At 37.1% G+C, this 19112-nt stretch overlaps 3 protein-coding genes across 3 annotated transcripts; 2 read left to right on the top strand and 1 right to left on the bottom strand.

Annotated features, from left to right (window-relative positions):
* Positions 1 to 44: 44 nt before the first annotated feature.
* si:dkey-109j17.5 (zinc finger BED domain-containing protein 4) lies at positions 45 to 3494 on the top strand. The gene is made up of 4 exons (XM_055165843.1): positions 45 to 286; positions 382 to 640; positions 857 to 1430; positions 1632 to 3494. Exons 3-4 carry the CDS (start codon positions 900 to 902, stop codon positions 2463 to 2465), a joined length of 1365 nt encoding a protein of 454 aa, XP_055021818.1. The 5' UTR covers positions 45 to 286; positions 382 to 640; positions 857 to 899; the 3' UTR covers positions 2466 to 3494.
* A 1041-nt stretch (positions 3495 to 4535) lies between these two features.
* Positions 4536 to 7191, top strand: LOC129412332 (C->U-editing enzyme APOBEC-2-like). The gene is made up of 4 exons (XM_055165854.1): positions 4536 to 4945; positions 6246 to 6426; positions 6659 to 7002; positions 7080 to 7191. Exons 1-3 carry the CDS (start codon positions 4680 to 4682, stop codon positions 6998 to 7000), a joined length of 789 nt encoding a protein of 262 aa, XP_055021829.1. The 5' UTR covers positions 4536 to 4679; the 3' UTR covers positions 7001 to 7002; positions 7080 to 7191.
* Positions 7116 to 18166, bottom strand: LOC110164870 (hemicentin-1-like). The gene is made up of 19 exons (XM_020930004.2): positions 17170 to 18166; positions 17027 to 17059; positions 16274 to 16567; positions 15760 to 16041; positions 14823 to 15110; positions 14306 to 14563; positions 13792 to 14073; positions 12693 to 12980; positions 12090 to 12359; positions 11675 to 11938; positions 11142 to 11432; positions 10708 to 10980; positions 9915 to 10032; positions 8932 to 9089; positions 8751 to 8852; positions 8150 to 8212; positions 7933 to 7992; positions 7780 to 7848; positions 7116 to 7705 (listed from the first exon to the last, which is right to left on the bottom strand). The coding sequence occupies exons 1-19, from the start codon at positions 17198 to 17200 to the stop codon at positions 7644 to 7646; spliced, it is 3486 nt and encodes a 1161-aa protein (XP_020785663.2). The 5' UTR covers positions 17201 to 18166; the 3' UTR covers positions 7116 to 7643.
* Positions 18167 to 19112: the final 946 nt, after the last annotated feature.

Here is a 19112-nt window from a genome sequence, read left to right as displayed (position 1 = left end):
TTTTCTGAGTCCACATGTCATTTCTTTCTGTCTTTTGCAGCGCAAGCACCCCACCATGTATGATGAGTTTGTGAAAAGGAAAGATATGAAGAGAGAGGGGTACTCCTCTGGCTCGGTGCACAATTTTACTGCAAATGGAGGGAATGTCCGCTATAATGTCCCCCTCATCACTGGAGCGGCAGCGGGAGGCGCAGCTGGAGGGACTGGGAACCCAGGCTCCGTGGGAGTGGTGGGAGCAAACCCTGGAGGAAGGGTGACAAAATTTGACAAACACGATCCACGTCAGGTGTGTCCAAAATTCTTTTGCCAAGATATAAATGTTTTTTTGTTTTTTTTTTACACCACTATCATCAGACTTTAACACATGCTTGGTCAAAACAGGTGCTTATTTCTGAGGCTATAGCCAAGATGATAGTGCAGGATCTACAGCCAGTGTCGATGGTGGAAAAGAAGGATTTCGAGCATTGCTACAGCTCTTGGAGCCACGTTATACTCCAGACTCACAACTTTACATCCAAAGCCAGCTCCTTCCAGCTTATGCCTATCAAGCACAACTGGCAACGCGGCAGGCACTGAGCTCAGCCCACACCCTCAGTCTCAGCCTGGACATCTGCTGGGACAAAGCTTTGAACTCATCCGGGTAAGAAGGTCCAGCATACCAAAAGTAGAGGCTATATATTTTGAATGTACAGGCTGTACAGTTTGAATAATTTTGTTTGCAGTCACACTTTTTCAAACCGATCAGGTGTTTTATGAATTATTTACTTAGTAAATGCTTATCAATATTCTATATTTATGCATTTTTATATTTTATATATGCATATTTATGCATTTTTGTTTTATTCTCTCTTGCCAGGTATTTTGGTATCACCTGCCATTTCCTCACATGTGACTGGCAGATGCGCTCTGCTCTGTTGGCTTGCCTTCCTTTGACTGACGTCAGTTCATGTAGTCAAATTCTCTCTGACTTTGAAGAAGTTTGTTTCTCCCACAGTGTTGCAGGAAGAGCATTCCGAGTTGTTGCAGATGCAATCCCATCAACAGAAAAGCCATGTTGCCTCCCAGGTTTCCTAATATCACCCCTGCAGGGTAGCAAACAGGGGGAAGAGGGGGAAGTGAGACACAGTACCCATAATGGAGAAGACAGTATTCCAAATGGCCACAATGAGGAATTTGAATGGGAAGAGTCACTGGAGCAGGGGCTTGGTGTATGCCGTGTGGACTGCTTCTCTCGCTCCTTACAAAGATGTGTTAAGGAGGGTTTACGCTCCTGTCCACAACTATCGCCCACTCTGAGGAAGGCGTCCTCTTTCTATCACTACATTACCTCCGCAGTCCCAGCTGAGAAGCTCAACCAGGTGTTTGATACTACAGCACTGACTTCAGGGAGCATTCCCTCTGCACTCGACGACTGGGCAATACAGCTCAAAGTGAGTTTTACACATTTATCTCTATTACTATTATAGCCTATGCCCAATTAGACATTTGTCATTTTTAGTATTTAGTTTAGTATGAAATTTTTAAGATAATAATAAGCTAATAAATTAATTAAAAAAAAGAAATAGGATAAATTAATACATAATTAAACACAAATGTAATGTTAATTCTAAATATATTATTAAATAATTTAGGTGCTGCATCGTCTCCTGGATTCTGTGGATTTCCTGGAGGAGCTGAGTGGTCCCAATGAGCTGTCTTTGGGGACTTCAGAGCGGGTGCTCTTACGTGAACTCACAGATGTCCTGGAACCTTTCACTGAAGCCTGGGATATGGTACATGGAGCAAGGCAGACTGACCCTCTGACAGATCGACATGTGCCCATTAGTTTAGCAATGCCATGTGTTTTAGGCCTGTGTAAGCATCTATCTGAGACCTCTGCCGTCCACTGTCCTGCTCTCTTGATCGCTCTGAGGCAGGCAGTGGAACGGCTTCTGGCTCCTCTTCTCCAGGACCCCCTTTACATCACTGCCACCACTCTGGACCCTCAGTTCAAACTCTCATGGAGTAACAACCCGGACTGGCACAGACAGGTTGTCTTAGAGGAGTTAAACAAACACTCAAACACTCCTAACCCTACAGATCCCACCACAGACCTACAGGCAGAGTATCCCTCTCCTCCTGCCCCAGCCCTCTCTCCGGTCTCCCCTCTGTCCCGTCCATGCAAGCTCTTCTCTTTTATTAAGCAGAGACCAATGACTCAAGCCAAAAGCCTTGAGCAGGAGCTGGCTGTATATCTCAGAGAGGAGCCCACAGATGAGGAGGCTTTGCATTACTGGAGACGTAAAGCTATTGACTTCCCTCAACTGGCTCAGATGGCTAAAAGAGTGTTCACTATACCAGCCTGTGGCACTGTGGTGGAGACTATATTCAGTACAGTTGGATGCTGTCAGAGAACCTGTGATTTACCAAAGAACCTGGAAACTCTTATCTACCTCAAAGCTAACTACAGGCTGTTATGGACATAGATAAATGCATTTTAAATGCATCTTACTGGGAAAACAGAAAGCTTTATTCCTGATGTAATAATAATTTTGTTGCTCATTATTTGCTCTTTTGTATACTTGAGGGCTTTTCCATAATGCATTGTCAGAAAAAAAACATTTTACTAATTTACAGTCTAGTATTAGACAATACACTATTAAATGTGTTCTAACTGGAAAGCACATGTTACACTCAAATTCAAGTTGCCAAAGTGGATTTATTTGAAGCTTTACAGAAAAGCTTTATGGATTTATTTGAAGCTTTATGGAAAAACCCTCTGATATGGACTCCAGGCCCATTAACATGCATGGACCTTACTAGGATATAACCATGAAGCTGCAGAGGGCCAATGTTTTGAACTATGATTTACTTTATCTGAATTACAGGAACACAACCCCATGTGCTGTCATTCACTTCATTAATAATATTGCAAAATGTAGCATATAGTTTTATTTTACTGATAAACACCTCTGCAAACAATTTGTCTCTGTTTCATAATAATGCCTGTCAGTGCACACATTTTATTTTTATACTATTGCCAACAAGTTGGTGTATTTATTGTAATAAATAGTGAATGTGTTGTAGCATATCATGTATTTATGTAAATACACTTTAGACATGCAGGCCCCCCAGAGAATGTAGGTTCAAAACTAGGGATGATGTTTTGCATAAATGGTTAATCAGACTATTGGAGTAGTTTCATTGAATAACTTGTTGAAAATGTTCCATAAATGCAAGAATTTTATTTTATATTTACATTGTAACATTGTTCAGTCTCATATTGCCTCAACTAAAATGTTACGGGATGTAACAAAATGAGAAAATCGGCTCTTGCTGTGCCAGTGAGACTTTTTCCAAAAAGTAATTACAGTTCTATTTAAATGCATTGCCAGCTGCTTTCACAGACTACATCAGGCTATGTCTCTCAATTTTCAACATAAGACCTAGAAAAATGAAATTAATTTTGGCCTGAAGCAGCCAGACTATTCATAATTAGCTTGTAGTGACAATTGCTGTATTTCTAATCCAGAGCTGAAGTGATTTCTATCTGCACATCTTACATATCCGGTTAATAAATGTTTTGTTATTGATACTTTGCACTTTAAATATTATTGTGTCTAACTAAGACACATTGTTAACTTATTACATTATCTTTATCAGGATGTATAAATTTGCCAGTACATTTTCTTGTCAGTCAACCTCTTTCTGTGCTTTCTTGTGAGCATATATTGTTTATCTGGTGCAACCTTAACTGTGTCTCTCCATTTCCTGCCTGTGACAGCTCATCCATTTGAGTTAGCGGATCGAGCCGGGCCACACTGCTATATTGGTAATTGCGTCTGAAATGAATTACGTGGCAGAGTGCGACTGAGGCAGGAGAGCAAATTGTAATTGAACTTTCTCTCCTCTGTGCCTCTGGTTATTGCAGCTGCAGTGCACAAAGTCATTTTCAGACTCAAGACAGACACACTTACTAAAATACACACGCTAATATAGAAACCATTTTTGTTCCTTTAATGGCCACAACAGTCAAACATATTGATACTATTCTTAAAGGTAGTTGTTTGTGCTCTGCTCCTGTTTTCTCACACTCATACTAATGTCCTAATTGGGTTATGTTTTCAGATGATATTGGATAGTAATAGTAATGAGTTATTCTGGACATATATATCAAGTAATAAATAAATGCACACACTGACACACAGATATGTATATATGGCTGACCGAAGTTGGATTGTTGCTAAAAAGAAGGAGAAGAGTGATACATATGGTGTCATAATATCCTTGGTTACTCTCTCCACAGAACCAAACATTGATAATAATAACTCTTGCCCCGGTTGCTGTGCTGTTGACATTCACAAAGCCCCGATGAATGGTGAAGTGACAGCGCATTTTCCCTAAGCTTTAACTTACATAAACCAAATAGATTTTCTTAATTAGATAGCTAAATATAGTAAGATTGAAAGATACGGTATAAGTCTACAATAACTATCTCTCTCTACACAGCTTTGACCTTTTCGACCCCCATAGGGCATGTTGAGCATAGGAGTGATTTGTTTTGGCTCCACTTATAGCTCACAATAGCATCTATTTTTGTCAGCATACTGGGGGTTATCTCCCCTCTTATCCAGTGCCCAACCCCTGTCTCTCTCCTCGTTCCCCTTTTTATCTAGCTCTTTCACAGGCTTCAGACAGTCATGGCTGATCGAAGTCGGATTGGTGCTAAAAAGAAGGAGAAGAGCGATGAGAAGGCACTGGATAAGGAAAAAACTAAGGAGAAGAATGCCAAAAAGCCAGACAAAGTTGTGAAGAAGTCAGAGAAATTACCAGAGAAGACACCAGAACAGAGCAAGGCTGGTGAGGAGAGCAGGACTACAGAAACTGAAGGGGCAACAGGGATTACCAATGAAGAGAACGGGGAGTTTCAGCCGATCGAACTTCCACCATTTGAGATTGTGAAAGGGTAAGAAGAGTATGGAATAGTATACAAAAAATAATAATGTGGTGTGTAATATTTGAAACTTACAACTTCCTTTGATCAAAGTAAGGAAAATACATTAAGTAAGAGAACTAAAGTAATGTGGGATATAATTTTTGTAGATCAGAGATTATAAAATTTAAATTGTTCTCAGTTACTAGAGATCAGCCTTGAAATGTAAATAACAAATTACCCCTCATCTTCTTTTTACATTTTGTTTGATATAGTATATTTGTTTGTTTATTTATTTATTTATTGGTTGAGAGTTTTGAGGATATATTTTAATGCTAAATGTACCAGTGATTCACAACTGCTGTCCTTACTAACCCCACTGTAAGAATAGGGATGACTCACCGGCTCCATAGCATCTGGCGTCCACTAACTGTGCTTTGATTATTAGAAAAGAGATAGCAAGGCAATATGAGACAAGGCCGGATGATCCCACTGAATGAACCATAGCAGTGGATTACCAAAGAAAATCAAGAAAATATTTTAATGAGGTTACATTCTGAAAGATAGAACAGGACTGTAACTTTAGCACCCCTCTGATACAAGATTATTTATAGTGACTTTGAATATTTTGTTATGTAATTTGATGGTGAACTTGTGGTGACTTATGCAGTAAGAACTTTGCTCTTTTACTTCTAAGATGTAAGCAATATGAACACCTAAATGTGATTTAGATAACTTTTCTGGTAGAGGGTCCACCACGTGCTTGCTTGTCTCCATGGAGATAGTATTGCTTCACTAGGAATCTTCCACAGTATGGAAATAAACATATCTAACTCAAATGTTTTAAAATACTTATTGTACACAGGGTCGACTTTCTTCTGATCTAACCTAACTCTGCCTAGTCACCTATGTGGATCCATCAAGATTGAAAAGGTTAAAACTGTACCATGGAACATTCCAGACAAAGCAATAAAATGCCCGTGGAAACAAGCAGGTGGCAGACCCTCAATCAAAAACTTTTTACAGTGCACCTTTAATATAAATATTTATTGGTGCAATTGTATTCTGGATAAAATGGGTTTAGTAATGAACAGAAGATTTTCCAAGAATTATATGTTTTCTAATGGTTAAACAAATGTATGATATAGTAATTTCAAATATGAATTCATATTTTTTTATTTGTTATATATATTTTGCACATTTAAAATGTGTAGGAAATAATTTTGCATATCTTTTTTCATGCTTTGCTTCTGTTGACTTAGTTTAGTGCAGAGATTGACTGCTCATGAATAGCAGAAGGCATGTACTCATAAATATCATCTCATTTGACCAGAGAACAGATGAGCCCCTTCTATTTCAAGTTTCAGTTCAGAAATGTAGAGTATTCATCTGGGAGGAACAAGACCCTTCTGTGCTACCGGGTGGACACAGCAGGTGGCAGCACAGAGCCGCTGAAAGGTTATATGGAGGATGAACATACCACAGCACACGCAGAGGAGGCTTTCTTTCAGCAGGTAATTTCACTCATAACAGTTGTGTTTGTCGTCAAGTCCCTCGTGTCAAAACATGTATATTCACTGGAATTCATTTCTCCATGAAACCCCAGCACTCTCCCTTCAGACTGTGCCAAGATCTGGATCATAAAACTGAAGACCATAAACAGAAAAAAAAAAAAAAAAAAACAGCGGCGTGTTCACACTTTTTTCCACTATTGACACCATTTATTCTGCATAATTTCCAACTCAGGTACTGCCGGATTCATCCCAGGAATATGATGTGACATGGTACGTGTCGTGCAGTCCCTGTGCAGACTGTGCTGCTAAACTGACCGCTATTCTTCGTCAGCGTAAAAAGTTGAAGCTGTGTGTGTTCTGCTCGCGCCTGTTTGAGTGGGAGCAGCCGGAGATTGTGGAGGGGCTGAAGGCTCTGGCGAGTGCTGGCTGTAAACTGAGGATGATGAAGCCCAGCGACTTTGTGCACGTTTGGGAGACGTACGTGGAAAAGGAGGAGCAGAGCTTCAGCCCCTGGGAGGACTGTCAGGACAACTATAACTATTATGTGGAGAAACTGGCAGATATTCTGAAATAGACGTGAGTCTTCCTGAGTAATTGAAATAATATTTAATTCCGAAGTTCTAACGCCCCTTCCTTCTTCAAATATTTTACAGATGTACCTGTCAGACAGAACCGGGAGGATACAACAATAGTTCATACATTTTTATTTTTGTATAATTTCATAGCAACTACATATGATATTAAATACAATTTACACAATTTGAATTCATGTCTCCTGAAGTCCCTAGCGTTCACAAAATAAAGTGTGCATTCAAAATAAAGTTCAGATACAAAACAACACTCATTGATATCTGCTGACCCCTGGTGTCTGTTCTGAGAATTAAACAGCACTAGTCTACTTCAGTCTACATTAGCCCTCTCAAGTGTGGCACAAAGTATGGTTTTATATACATGAACAAAACAGGCAATAAACTACATAAATACATTCAGGAATCATATTTACACAATCCTGCTGCTGACATTGTACAGCTATACATAGTCCAAGTCTTTGCTCAAGCATGGTTAACTTATTTATATGTTTAGTAAAATACCTACATTTAAACAGTTTGAAAGACCCCCTGCATTGACCACTAATCTGCAGCCCTCCACTACAAATATAGTTCCATATGTGGCCCTCTGTGAAAAAAGTTAAATTACATATACCATTTCAACATAAATCATTGTTTAAATGAAACCATCTCGCCATTCCCAGTTGTGTTGTTGCTGTCAGATGGTGTGGCTAAAAAAGAGCACACTCATTAAGAAACTATTTCAATTAATCTTATTTATATGACCACTCTGCCCTTTAGTTACCTTCATCCTCTTTAGCTTTTATCGGTAACAGTGTTGATTCACAACTTATTGTTCCATTTTCATCCGCTTCTGTGAGCAGAGGAACAAACAAATATAGTACACAAAGTATACAAACATTATTTTATAGTTTTGTTGACATGTACTTAAAAGTACCTTTAGCAATGTCTTTCAGGTCTTCATCAGTAACATATTCAGTTAATGGATTTGGTGCATCTGCAGAAAAGCAAAAGAGAGAGAACAGTATACTGAGAACAAAAAGTGGCTGGTTTCTTAAACTAAAACAGATATCATATGCGGTTATTTGGTGGAGCTGAGTTAGCAAAAAAGGAGGAACAAGCTACCCAAAAACCAAACTGTTCAGTCAACATACGCTTTGATAGTTCTGCCCTTGTTAGAAATAGGTCAACCTCATCTGGTTTCTCTTGGTCAACAACTACAAGAAAAGAAAGACCTTTAATACAAAGACAAACCACACATAATAATAATTCAATAAAGACAGTTATGACTAAACACACTTGATGGCCAGGTAATTAGGTACACCATAAAACCCATGGACCCCTGGACTCTATTGTTAACCAAAATTAAAATCTACATTACATTACACTGCATTAACTTCTTTCTTTTTTATAGTAAATCATGCAATAATCAGTGTTATGTGTTGTTTCTTTTTGTATTACATGAGACAGTGATCTATAATCAAATCGGTAATTTTACATTGTATTCTAACATCAGCTTGTAACAACTGCATATAACAGATAATATATTTGGAATAATATCTCTGTACATCAAAACAAGGACCAAATTTTACTAGAATATGTCATCTGCAATATAAACTTGAAGGTTTGTCTGGAGTAAGATAAGGACTTTAAGTAAGTTATTTTATTGTTTAATTGATCCAAAATAAGTAGCCATTGAGTGCTGTAGTCATAAATATTTTTTTTTAATATTATGATTATTTAAGGAAGTGAAACCTGGCTTGCGGCAGACTCTCAGAACAATACACCCAAGAAAAACTGCACAAAGGCCAAACACTACACATCCAGAAATGGACAGAAGGACTCTCCTCTTCAACACTGTGATAAAAAAATACAAACAAACAAACAAATCAAAATAAGAAGCAACATTTTCAAACTCAAATAAAGATAGACTTACAGAGGTTGGTTGTTTTCAGAGGTTCACTAGTCTTGGTATAAGCTGGCCTCCCGTCGCGCTTGCCCTTGCATGTGTACTGGTTCTGGTCAGGGTCATTCTGTGGTGTGACTGTATGTTTTTTAGAAAAAGGCTGCTCAATTATTTCACTTCCTTTGAACCTGTGTAAGAACAAACTTTATAAATATATTTGCATTTGTGTTGGGTTATTCTTTAGTTAATTAGTTAACTGATTATGCATATTTCATTATCAAATTAAATATTAGCTTGGTTAAAAACATAACATTTAAACATGTTTCATTTAGTTTTCAAAGCCCACTTTCAAACAAGTGGTTAAAAATTATTAGATTATTGAATGTTTACAAACTATGAATTAATGCACTGCCACATTATAATTAAATTGAAATGAATACTATACATCCATCTGTCTGTACATTTTAGTCCATATTTTGGCCCACAAATAGTTCTAAACTTGATGTCAAATGAACCAGTTTAAGGTTAGTTTTATAGATATCTATGAAAAAATGTTAAAAAGAAGGAACAGCAACAGAACAAGCAGTAACAGTGCAATATTTTTGATGGTTTCACAGCCTCAGCTCAGACTGTACAACCAAATCGCAGGGTTTAAAAGTTCACATCTCATGATTCATGTTTTCACACTACATGAACGAACTATTTCAGCAGTGCGAAACTCTCACAAGAGGCAACTGGATTTCCCACGGGTTTGATATTTTTGTGACCTACAATTGCCAATCGGGAGCTGGTCGTGAGGTATTATATCGCTTCTCATTACCCCATATATACTACACAAAGCACGACACATGATTAAGACAAAACCTGATCCCAAAAACAGTTGCACGAGTGAAAAATTGACTCAAAAAGAACCAAAAATCACACAGTGTATGCCCGTCTTTAGGGGTTTATATAAGAAATATTTTATAATGTTAAATATGCTCTTTGCATTTCTTTAGTGCGTGTTATAGTACCATTCAAATTTCCAGTCATCATCCTCACTGTCTACTGCTTCACACTGGAGCACTAGACTGTCAGTGGAAAACACCTCGGACCAGCCTGTTAGGAGCTGTAAAGCTGCTGATGGGCGCTCTGTAAAAAACAAAAAAGGTTACACAATGTTAAAGCATTCATATTAAATACTTGGTAAACACCTAGTCTACCAACCTAAAAGTATCTAGGAATCTTCCATAAAGCAATGGATAGAATATTCAAACAAAGCAGACTTTTAAACTAGTCTCTACAAACTACACAAAATAAAGCCGGCAATGATTCATAAACTTAAACTTCTGATTTAAAGAGCCTATATTATTTTTTGATCTACATGATGTTTCCTCAGCCAAAACATATGTGGAGTTGCATTTTGTTTAATTTACACATTTAACATACACATCCTGCATATTTTGGCTGTGTTTTTCTCTTAAACAGAAAACACTGTTCCACCTTGTGATGTCATGTAGTAATATAGAAAGTGCTAAACTTCATGAATCTTCACTAGAATCATTTGGATAATTTTCAGCCCTGGAATGCTATTGAATAAAATGTAAAAGGTAGCTGTTAACTTGAAAACTACATGAACAGAGCATTTTGAGCATGGGGGATGTAGATCACTCAAATGTGTGAACAAAAAACACATTTCTGGATATGTTTTTGATGAAGTAACAACATTAGAACATAACATGACTTAAAGCTCACAGGAATCCATTTTGTGTAATATAGGACCTTTAATATTAAACCAAAACTAAAGAAAGGAATATAGAAATATACCTTTTACTTTAATTGCCACACTCCTACTGTGATCCGTGTGGAAAACAGTCTCTCCTTTTCCTCTTTTGGCCCTGCAGTTGTATTCTCCACTGTGCGAGGTGTGAGCATGTTTGATGGTGTAGTTTGGTCCAGATGTTTCGAAGTTATTATTTTTGAACCATGTATAATCCCATCCTGATGACACGTTGACTCCACAGTTGAAATATATTGAATCCTCGGTGTAGAAGGTATTGAACTCGAGATCTTGGACAAGCGTAACTCTGGGTTTAGCGTCTGTAAGGACACGTTCAAGAGTCGGTCAGAGATTACTCTTTCTAAACAATGCAAAAAGTAATGCAATATATGAAATTATTGGTTATCCACAATCGTAAACAATAAAAGGGCAAGCTTAAATTTACCGAAAATAGCATAGTGCCCTGTATGAGTTGTCTTACCATACACCTCAAGTCTTATCCCCAAACCGTAATTGCTTTTGACAAGTCTCTTCTTGTGGTTTGCCATGCAGCTGTATTCTCCAGTATGTGACACAGAGGAGACGATGGTCAGAACACTGCCATCTTGGTCTATCTTCATGTTGTCTTCAGATTTGATCATCTGTCCGTCTTTGCTCCATGTGTAAGACCAATCAGAGGCACTAGTCTCCATCCCACAGCGCAACTTCACAGTCTCCGTCGGGAAGGCATCCAACCATGAAGTTAAGTTGCTCACAGAGGGGATAGGGATTTCTACACAGATTTGTAGGGAAAAAAATAAATAAAAATCAATAAATCCTAACAAACAAAGTCATGCAAAGTCATCTGAATGTGTTTGAATAATGTAAAACTATATTATGAAGATTCATTGAACACAGAATTTTGAAAAAGATAAAAAAGTCTTCTCTTATGATGGCCATATTGCTCTCAGCTGCTGGATTATTACAATGAAACATGTTTAAACACATTTTGATGAAAAATTTATCAAATCTTACCAGAAATATTTATGACTTTTGGCTGACTTTCTGTTTCAAAGAGCGTTTTTCTTCTTTTGGCCTTGCATTTATAGTCCTCTTCCTGTAGATGTGTTGCAGTGACAGTGTAGCTAGCACTAACAACCGGTATAGTATGTCCTTTTTTGAGCCAGTGGTACTCCCAGTCTGATGACACGTTAAGTTCGCATTTAAACACCACCAGCTCTCCTAGGTACACCTTGTCCACATCAGGCCACTGGGACAGAACAGGCTTAGGCATGTCCTCTAAACACAAAATAAGACATTTAGCTGCACCTGCTTTATTGATCAAAACATGGAAAACTCAATAGCATGAAGCAAACATGACCACCTAAATTACAGATGCATATGTAATTATAACACTGCCTGAGTTATAAAATTAAACTGTCAGACTTACTTCTTATTTCAACCTTTTTAACATGACTCATGAAGCTAAAGCTGTGAGTCTTGCCTCTTTTGACCTTACAGGAATAAGACCCAGAATCTGTAATATCAGGAGAAGTGACTTCATATCTCGACTGGTTGGATTGGAGTTCTTTCTCGTTTTGGTACCACACAAACTCCCAACCACTTGACACATTGATTTGACAGTGGAACTTCATTGGCTCCTGAGGGAAGAGTATGGAGTAGTCTGGATGCTGGACCAGTGTGGGCTGAGGTTTTTGATCTAGGCACAAGAAAATCATTCACAGTCATCTTTGAGAATTACACATTGCTACTGCAAAATACATTTACATTTTTTTAGTAGCTGTTCTTGTAGTTCTTTTTTTTTAGCTTTATAAGAATTAGTTAAAAATAATCTTGCTTGTTTTAATTTAAAGCCAGCTATATTCACATACCTTACTCCTGTTTGCGTTTGCCTTGATTAGTTGGTCCAGTCTATGTTTAGTACAGTCATAGTTTAGTCTTAGTCAAATTTTAGTCTGCCAAATGAATCAGGAACCAGGCACTGTATAATAAACTGTATAATACACTTCAACAAATTTGTAAAGAAACGTACCATACACTTTCAAAGTACGTGGGGTGCTGAAAGACGTGACAACGTGTCTGCTCTTTAGGGTGGCTCTACATTTGTACTGGCCTTTATGTGAGGCTGAGGCAGAGCGGATGGAGAGCTTAGCGTGGTCTGGGTCAAAAAATACATCTGTATTGACAGTCTGGTCATCTTTCTTCCACTGGTACGTCCAGTTCTGAGGAGCAGAGGACACCCCACAGCCCAGCTCCACTGTCTCAGAGGGGAACACATCCATCCAAGAAGTGAGAGGGGTCAGCTGTGGGACAGGGATCTCTGTAACAGAAACAGGCAGTCACCACATTAGCAGTTCATTCAAAGAGCATCCTATTTGAGTCAATATATCCAGTAACCTTACTGGGATCTGATTAGTTTGCTGTCTTTTAAAAGTATAATGATGTATGAAAAAAAATGTCCAAAATAAATCAACATGGTCAAAAATAGTTCCTCTAATACCACCAACTGAACCAAAATCACCAAAGCTTTTGTAGAAGTTGCAATGATTATTGTGCATCACTGGTGCAAAACTGTAGTCTGGTGCACATTTTACATTGTATTAAATAGGCTTTTTGTTAATATTAACTTAATTAAGTGTAATTTTGTCTTTCCTTGTCACTTCTAATAATCAACAGAATTCTACAAAGAGCTCAACCTTTACACCACAACATCCTGTTTCAAATGAAATGCACAGTATAGATCTGAACTATTCACACCTCTCTTCAACCAAAAGGCTAACAATAAAACTTGCAAACCAACCTATAACCACAATGGATTTGGTCATGTTCCAATTGAAATAAAAACTGTCACAAAGTTTAACGTCTTCTCTGTCAGCACAAATTAACAAAAGTGCAATTAACACTTCAGAAAGTGGGGCCACTATTCAACTCAAAAGATGTGACTGTTATCAGTTGAAAGAAATTTAAGTCATAAGATTAATATGGTAAATTTGTGGAGCTAGTCCTGAACAAATAATGATAAGGTTCAACATCATACATTTGGATATTTCTTTCAAAAGTTTTATAGAACCCTGCCCTCCATCTGAAACCATGACATCATTCGATATTATGGTGTGTGTCAACCCACTTACCATAAACCTTGACATTTAGTGGTTGGCTTAAGTTAGAGCTGACAGTCCTGGTTTTGTGTTGGGCTTTGCAGACGTAAGTCCCCGTATGACTCATTGATGCTGAAACTATTTGAAGAGTGGATCCTTCATCTGTTATTTTCAACAAATCATCTCCAGTGAGGGGTTGTCCATTTTTTAACCATGAGAATCTCCAGTCGGTGCTACCAGCATCACAGCTCAGAGTCACTGCCTCATTCTTATATACATCTGACCATAAACTGTGTAACTTCACCGCTGGAACATCTGAAATACAGCAAATAAAATCAAATATAAACATGTATTGTCCATTTAAAAAGTTGGCAAAGAATAACAATAGTTTTGCATAAGTAGTTTTGCAAAGTAACAGCATATCTTTCTGGAGGTGGCATATCACCTACATGATTCTATGGAAATAGTAAACTAATGTAAAACAAATAACAAAATATTAAAACTGTAAAATGTATAATGTATGATTACAAGCTTTATTGAATCTCACCATCGACAGCTTGTGTCATCTTATCACTACTGAGGGTTGTGACGCTGCCCCTGAAGGCTTTGCAGGAGTAGCCCCCTCCATTTGTCAGTTGCAGAACAATACTAAGAGTGGGACCCGTGTGGACAATGTCTACATCATCTTTGGACCATTTGTAGATCCATCCAGCAGAAAGGAGAACTGCACATGTGAAGTTCACTGTCTCACCTACATACATCTTGTTTAGATTAGGACTTTTGGATAATGTGGGTTTAGGCGTATCTGAAAAATAAAACATATATATTTTTTATTTTGTATTTTTGCAATGAAAAAAAAAAAACGCAGTTGAGCAGACCACAGAGGTTCTAAGGTGAAGCTTAAAAACAGGAAGCACAGCTGGAGGAAACAGAGTTGAAGACTTTGAAGACTAGAGATTTGTGGCATATTTGTTTGTCTGTGAATGTGCACTTCAGAAGAACATCTCATAAAAAAGTGGACAGGCTAAAGGAATAATCAAAAGAGAATAAGAATTGTTCATTACCATGAATTTTGATTATGACTGGTTGGCTTTGCCCAGAGCTGACGTGTCTGGTGTTATGGAGAGCTTTGCAGGTGTAGCGTCCCTGAAGGCTCTTGGAGGCTGATAGCATGATCAGTCGTGCTCCCTGCTCAGTGAACTTTATGTTTGGATTCTGAGCAACTTGAACTCCATCTCTCAGCCAGGTGACCGCCCAGTCAGGCCCGGCAGTCTCACAATGCAATGACACCTCCTCATTCTCAATCACTTCGGGCCATACATTTAAAAACTTCAGTGTTGGTATGGGAATCTCTGCAACAAGATGGAATTTACTATATAAGAATATAGGAAACTCTGAATTAAAAGTAGCAGTGAATGATTCATGGCTTGAATCTAAACAGTTCTGTCACAATAAAGATACAGGAGCAAAATGTTTACTCAAGTAAAAGATCACATATTAAAAATATACTAAAGAAACACTCAAAGTGCATCAAAGTGCATTTTAAAAATATACTTTCAGAATAAAAAGTAAATGGTAGTACAGGTTTTTGAAAACATTCAAAGCTTGAAATGTGGTTTTCTTGATGAACAATTGTCAACAGAGGAGAAAATCTAAATGTTTCAAGATATTTATATTTTTGTGTGCTCAAAGCCAGAACCAAATCATGTGGTGAATAAAAAGTTTGCACTGTAAAATGTACTTCAATAAAGCCCAGATATCTAAAATTTTTCTTATGTACAGCACTATTGATTTTATATTTCATTACTTTTCACCACTGATCACCAAAAGGGTGAACAAAGCCAAAGACTCTTTGCTACTAATAACTTTCAAAATTTTTTATAGACCAGCCATTATGACTTAACATTAAAATAGCAAACATATTTTCCAACAAATTACTTTTTGAACTGGTGGGTGAATTTATGGTTCACTGAACTACTGCAGGGTTCAAAACAAACATACCTGATACTTTAACATTGATGGTATCACTGGCAGTGCTGACAGTCACCCCACCTCTTCGTACTTTGCAGGAGTAGTCTCCATCATGGCTCTCTTCAGCTGAAACTACAGTGTACTCATCCTTAAAGGATTTATGCATGGGATTATCGTTGAGGTACCAGACATATTCCCATGAAGATGATGCACTGACTGACTGACTGATCAGACATCTAATAGTGAATGCTTCACCAACAAATACACTCTGCCGGTTCTCATTGATGCTTAGTGTCGGCTTCAGCTTTTCTCCTGCAGCCAGGAAAAGAGGTTCATTTATTATTGGTCCATTAAACAATGAAAAAAATAGCATTGGTATTGGTAAAATAATTTGTAAATAGCAAAGTAAAGAGACAGTTTCTGTCATAAAGTAAAGTAAAGAAACATACATATATACATATATTTGAATCAATCAAATATGTGAAAAAAATACTATTAAGTACAGTATCTAAGCAAGTAAATTGTTCCCTATACAAACACTTACCAAGAACAGTGATTTGAACTGCATTACTGTATGTGGTGCTAACAGATGTGTTGGTTTTGCTGTTGCCTTTACATCTGTACTTTCCACTCTGTGACTGTGCTTCTGCATTCACAGTCAGATTCTGGGATTCCTCCGACAGAATGACAGAACTGTCTGAAGGTCTGACCTCCTGCTCATCTCTGTACCAGGTAATGGTCCAGCTCTTGCTGTTAATTTCACAACTTAGTTTGATTTGTTCAGACGGAAACACCTTAGACCACTGTGACTGCAGATGCACGCTCGGCACAGGAAGAGCTGAAATAGAACAAAAGTCAATAGTCAGTTTATTATAAACATGGATATTTTACATTATCCTCTGTCATCAGAATGCTTGCTTCATGAGTGTCACATAATTGTGTATATACTGCAATTGATACAAGTTCTTTATATTTCATTTGGCTTTTATCCATAAGCAGAAAGACTCAAGTTGCTTATAATCAATGTATTCAAAGGGTTGGTACTTTCTGACTACAATAAAACTACAATAGTCGGAAGTGTACTCTCCTTCTCTGTTGTCACGTCCTATTATATAGGCCTAAATCAAATGCCCTGAAGTAACAGCTATGATAGGAACTGCCAGACATGGGATTAACTTCATGTTCCTGATGCAAACCCATGTTTTACTTCACAGATTGTATTTTCGAGTCTGGTGATGTATTTTGACATTATAGCAGAATAAAAACAACAGCCTGTTAATAACTGCACTTTGCTTACCTTCTCCCTGAGCACCACAGCCAGCACTAAAAGCTAAAAAAGAAAACAAACATTATATATATTTTAATGACATGGCTCCTAAACATAATATAGACATAGACATAGACATACAATATACAGGCTATGAATATGATTTCACTTACAAATGAAAAAGATGATTTTGGACACCCACATCTTCCTCACACTGCTGCTGAGTGCTGGCTTGTATGTGCTATGGGTGCATTTGTGTGAACAAAAAGGAAATAGAAAGGCGGCCACAGGGGTGTGGGTGACAACTTCATGTAGAAACTTGGTTCAGGTCTGTTCTCTTCTGCTTTTTGTCACCGGAAATGTGTCAGTCAACTTCATTTTAATGTTTAAATATCATATATCAACCCTGATTTATCCTTCTTTTAGATTGTCAGATTATTATGAGGATCCTTGCCAGTAAGAGGGATGTTTGCAATATTGTTTTTTTGAAAGACAAAACTAGTGCTCTCATCAATGCAAATGCACTGCAGTTTAAGAGAAAATTTGATCACAAAAGTGAAATAGCAGATTTGTGTGTTTTCAGATCTATACTGTTCTGTGCTGTATAACTTGATCTTAGTTTTTTGTTGTTGTTTTTTACAGTCAGAAGTTATAAAACTTCACATCCAGTTAAATAATTCAGTCATAATTACATATTTAAAATATTTTATAACATGCATGACATAACAAAAGGCCACCATCAGCAGATGTACAGTTTTATACTTCATTTAAAGAAATTTTAAAATACCTAAACACACTGGAGAAGGAGTGATTGTAATGGGGGATTTTAACATAAACAGGACAGACAAAAGCAATAGGAAAAACTAAAGGAAATGGCAGCACTGTATAGTTTCACACATCTAGTAAATGGCTCTCTGGGGGGAAACAAAATGTCTAAAACACAAACTGACCTTATATTTTCAAGCAAACCTGACAGAATAATTAAAAGCTTTAATTTCATTCCAGAGATCTCAGATCACAATGTTGTTTTCATTGCACAGAAACTGAATAAGAGTAGATTTGCCTTCAGGAATAAAAAGAGAGTTTCTATAAAATACCTATAAAAGGCACTTGCACATTTTGTATGAAATTTTTTGAAATAATTAATAATGTAAACTAAAACTGTGTTAAATGTTGTAATCTGAAGAATAAACAAATTTACCATAGTTGACTGGAGAAATTTGGGCTTAATGAGGAGAATAAACTATTTGCTGAAGAAAGCCCTAAAATCTGGTATTGGTAATGACATGAATCTTTTTAAAGATCCCCGCAATAAAGCTGTGAAGGAATTAAGAACAGATAAACTTTTTTCTTAATGTGATCACACAAGCTAAAGGAAATGGGGTCTGGTCAAGCGGTAACGGAGGGAAACAATGGCAGATTTTTTACATTCAAATAGCTTTTATTCAGAAAGGGACTATTGAAATAAGTAAGGTATCAGAATGTAGGAAAGAGTTAACACTCCAACAGGGTAAAGTTAACCTTGTGATATTCTTTCAAGTTGTTGACAAAAAATTTAAAAACTCATGTCGGTAACGGAGGGAATGAAATATGCAGCACTTTTTGGGCAATAAATACAAACAGTGATAACTACCGGTTCTCACTTACATAACCTTAACAAACTGGTTTGAATATTTGCTTAATATAGTTTTCTACCATATGGTACAAGATTAGGTTGAAAAACCTCTTACTTTTTGAGTAATGAGATTTTTTTTATTAAGAAGGGTCATGGTAACGGAGGGAAAAGTAACGGAGGGAAAATTGTGCAAGCAAGTAGAAGGTCATCTTTTTTCTTCCGAATACTTTAATATTACTTCAAAAAGTTAAGAAAGGTAACTATTTCTATAAAATATGTCAGTCCTTCCAAGCAAATTTTTATCATTTTAAATCTTTTTTTAAATTTTTTATCCTGTACCTTCATCAACAGTTCAAAGATGGAATAACACAAGATATGATTAAATACATCAATTTATTTACATGATTTGCAGGTCTTTGAAATTTGGGAAATAATTTTTGTTCCATGTTTCATACATGGTATGTTTAAAACATATGGAACTTTAGAACCAAAAATGGTACA

The sequence above is a fragment of the Boleophthalmus pectinirostris genome, unplaced genomic scaffold (assembly GCF_026225935.1).
Source record: "Boleophthalmus pectinirostris isolate CB_2022bp ecotype Guang Dong unplaced genomic scaffold, ASM2622593v1 HiC_scaffold_8, whole genome shotgun sequence".
In the NCBI taxonomy this organism is placed as follows: Eukaryota; Metazoa; Chordata; class Actinopteri; order Gobiiformes; family Gobiidae; genus Boleophthalmus; species Boleophthalmus pectinirostris.
Note: the sequence above shows the minus strand (reverse complement) of the source record. Positions and strands in the feature narration are given on the sequence as shown.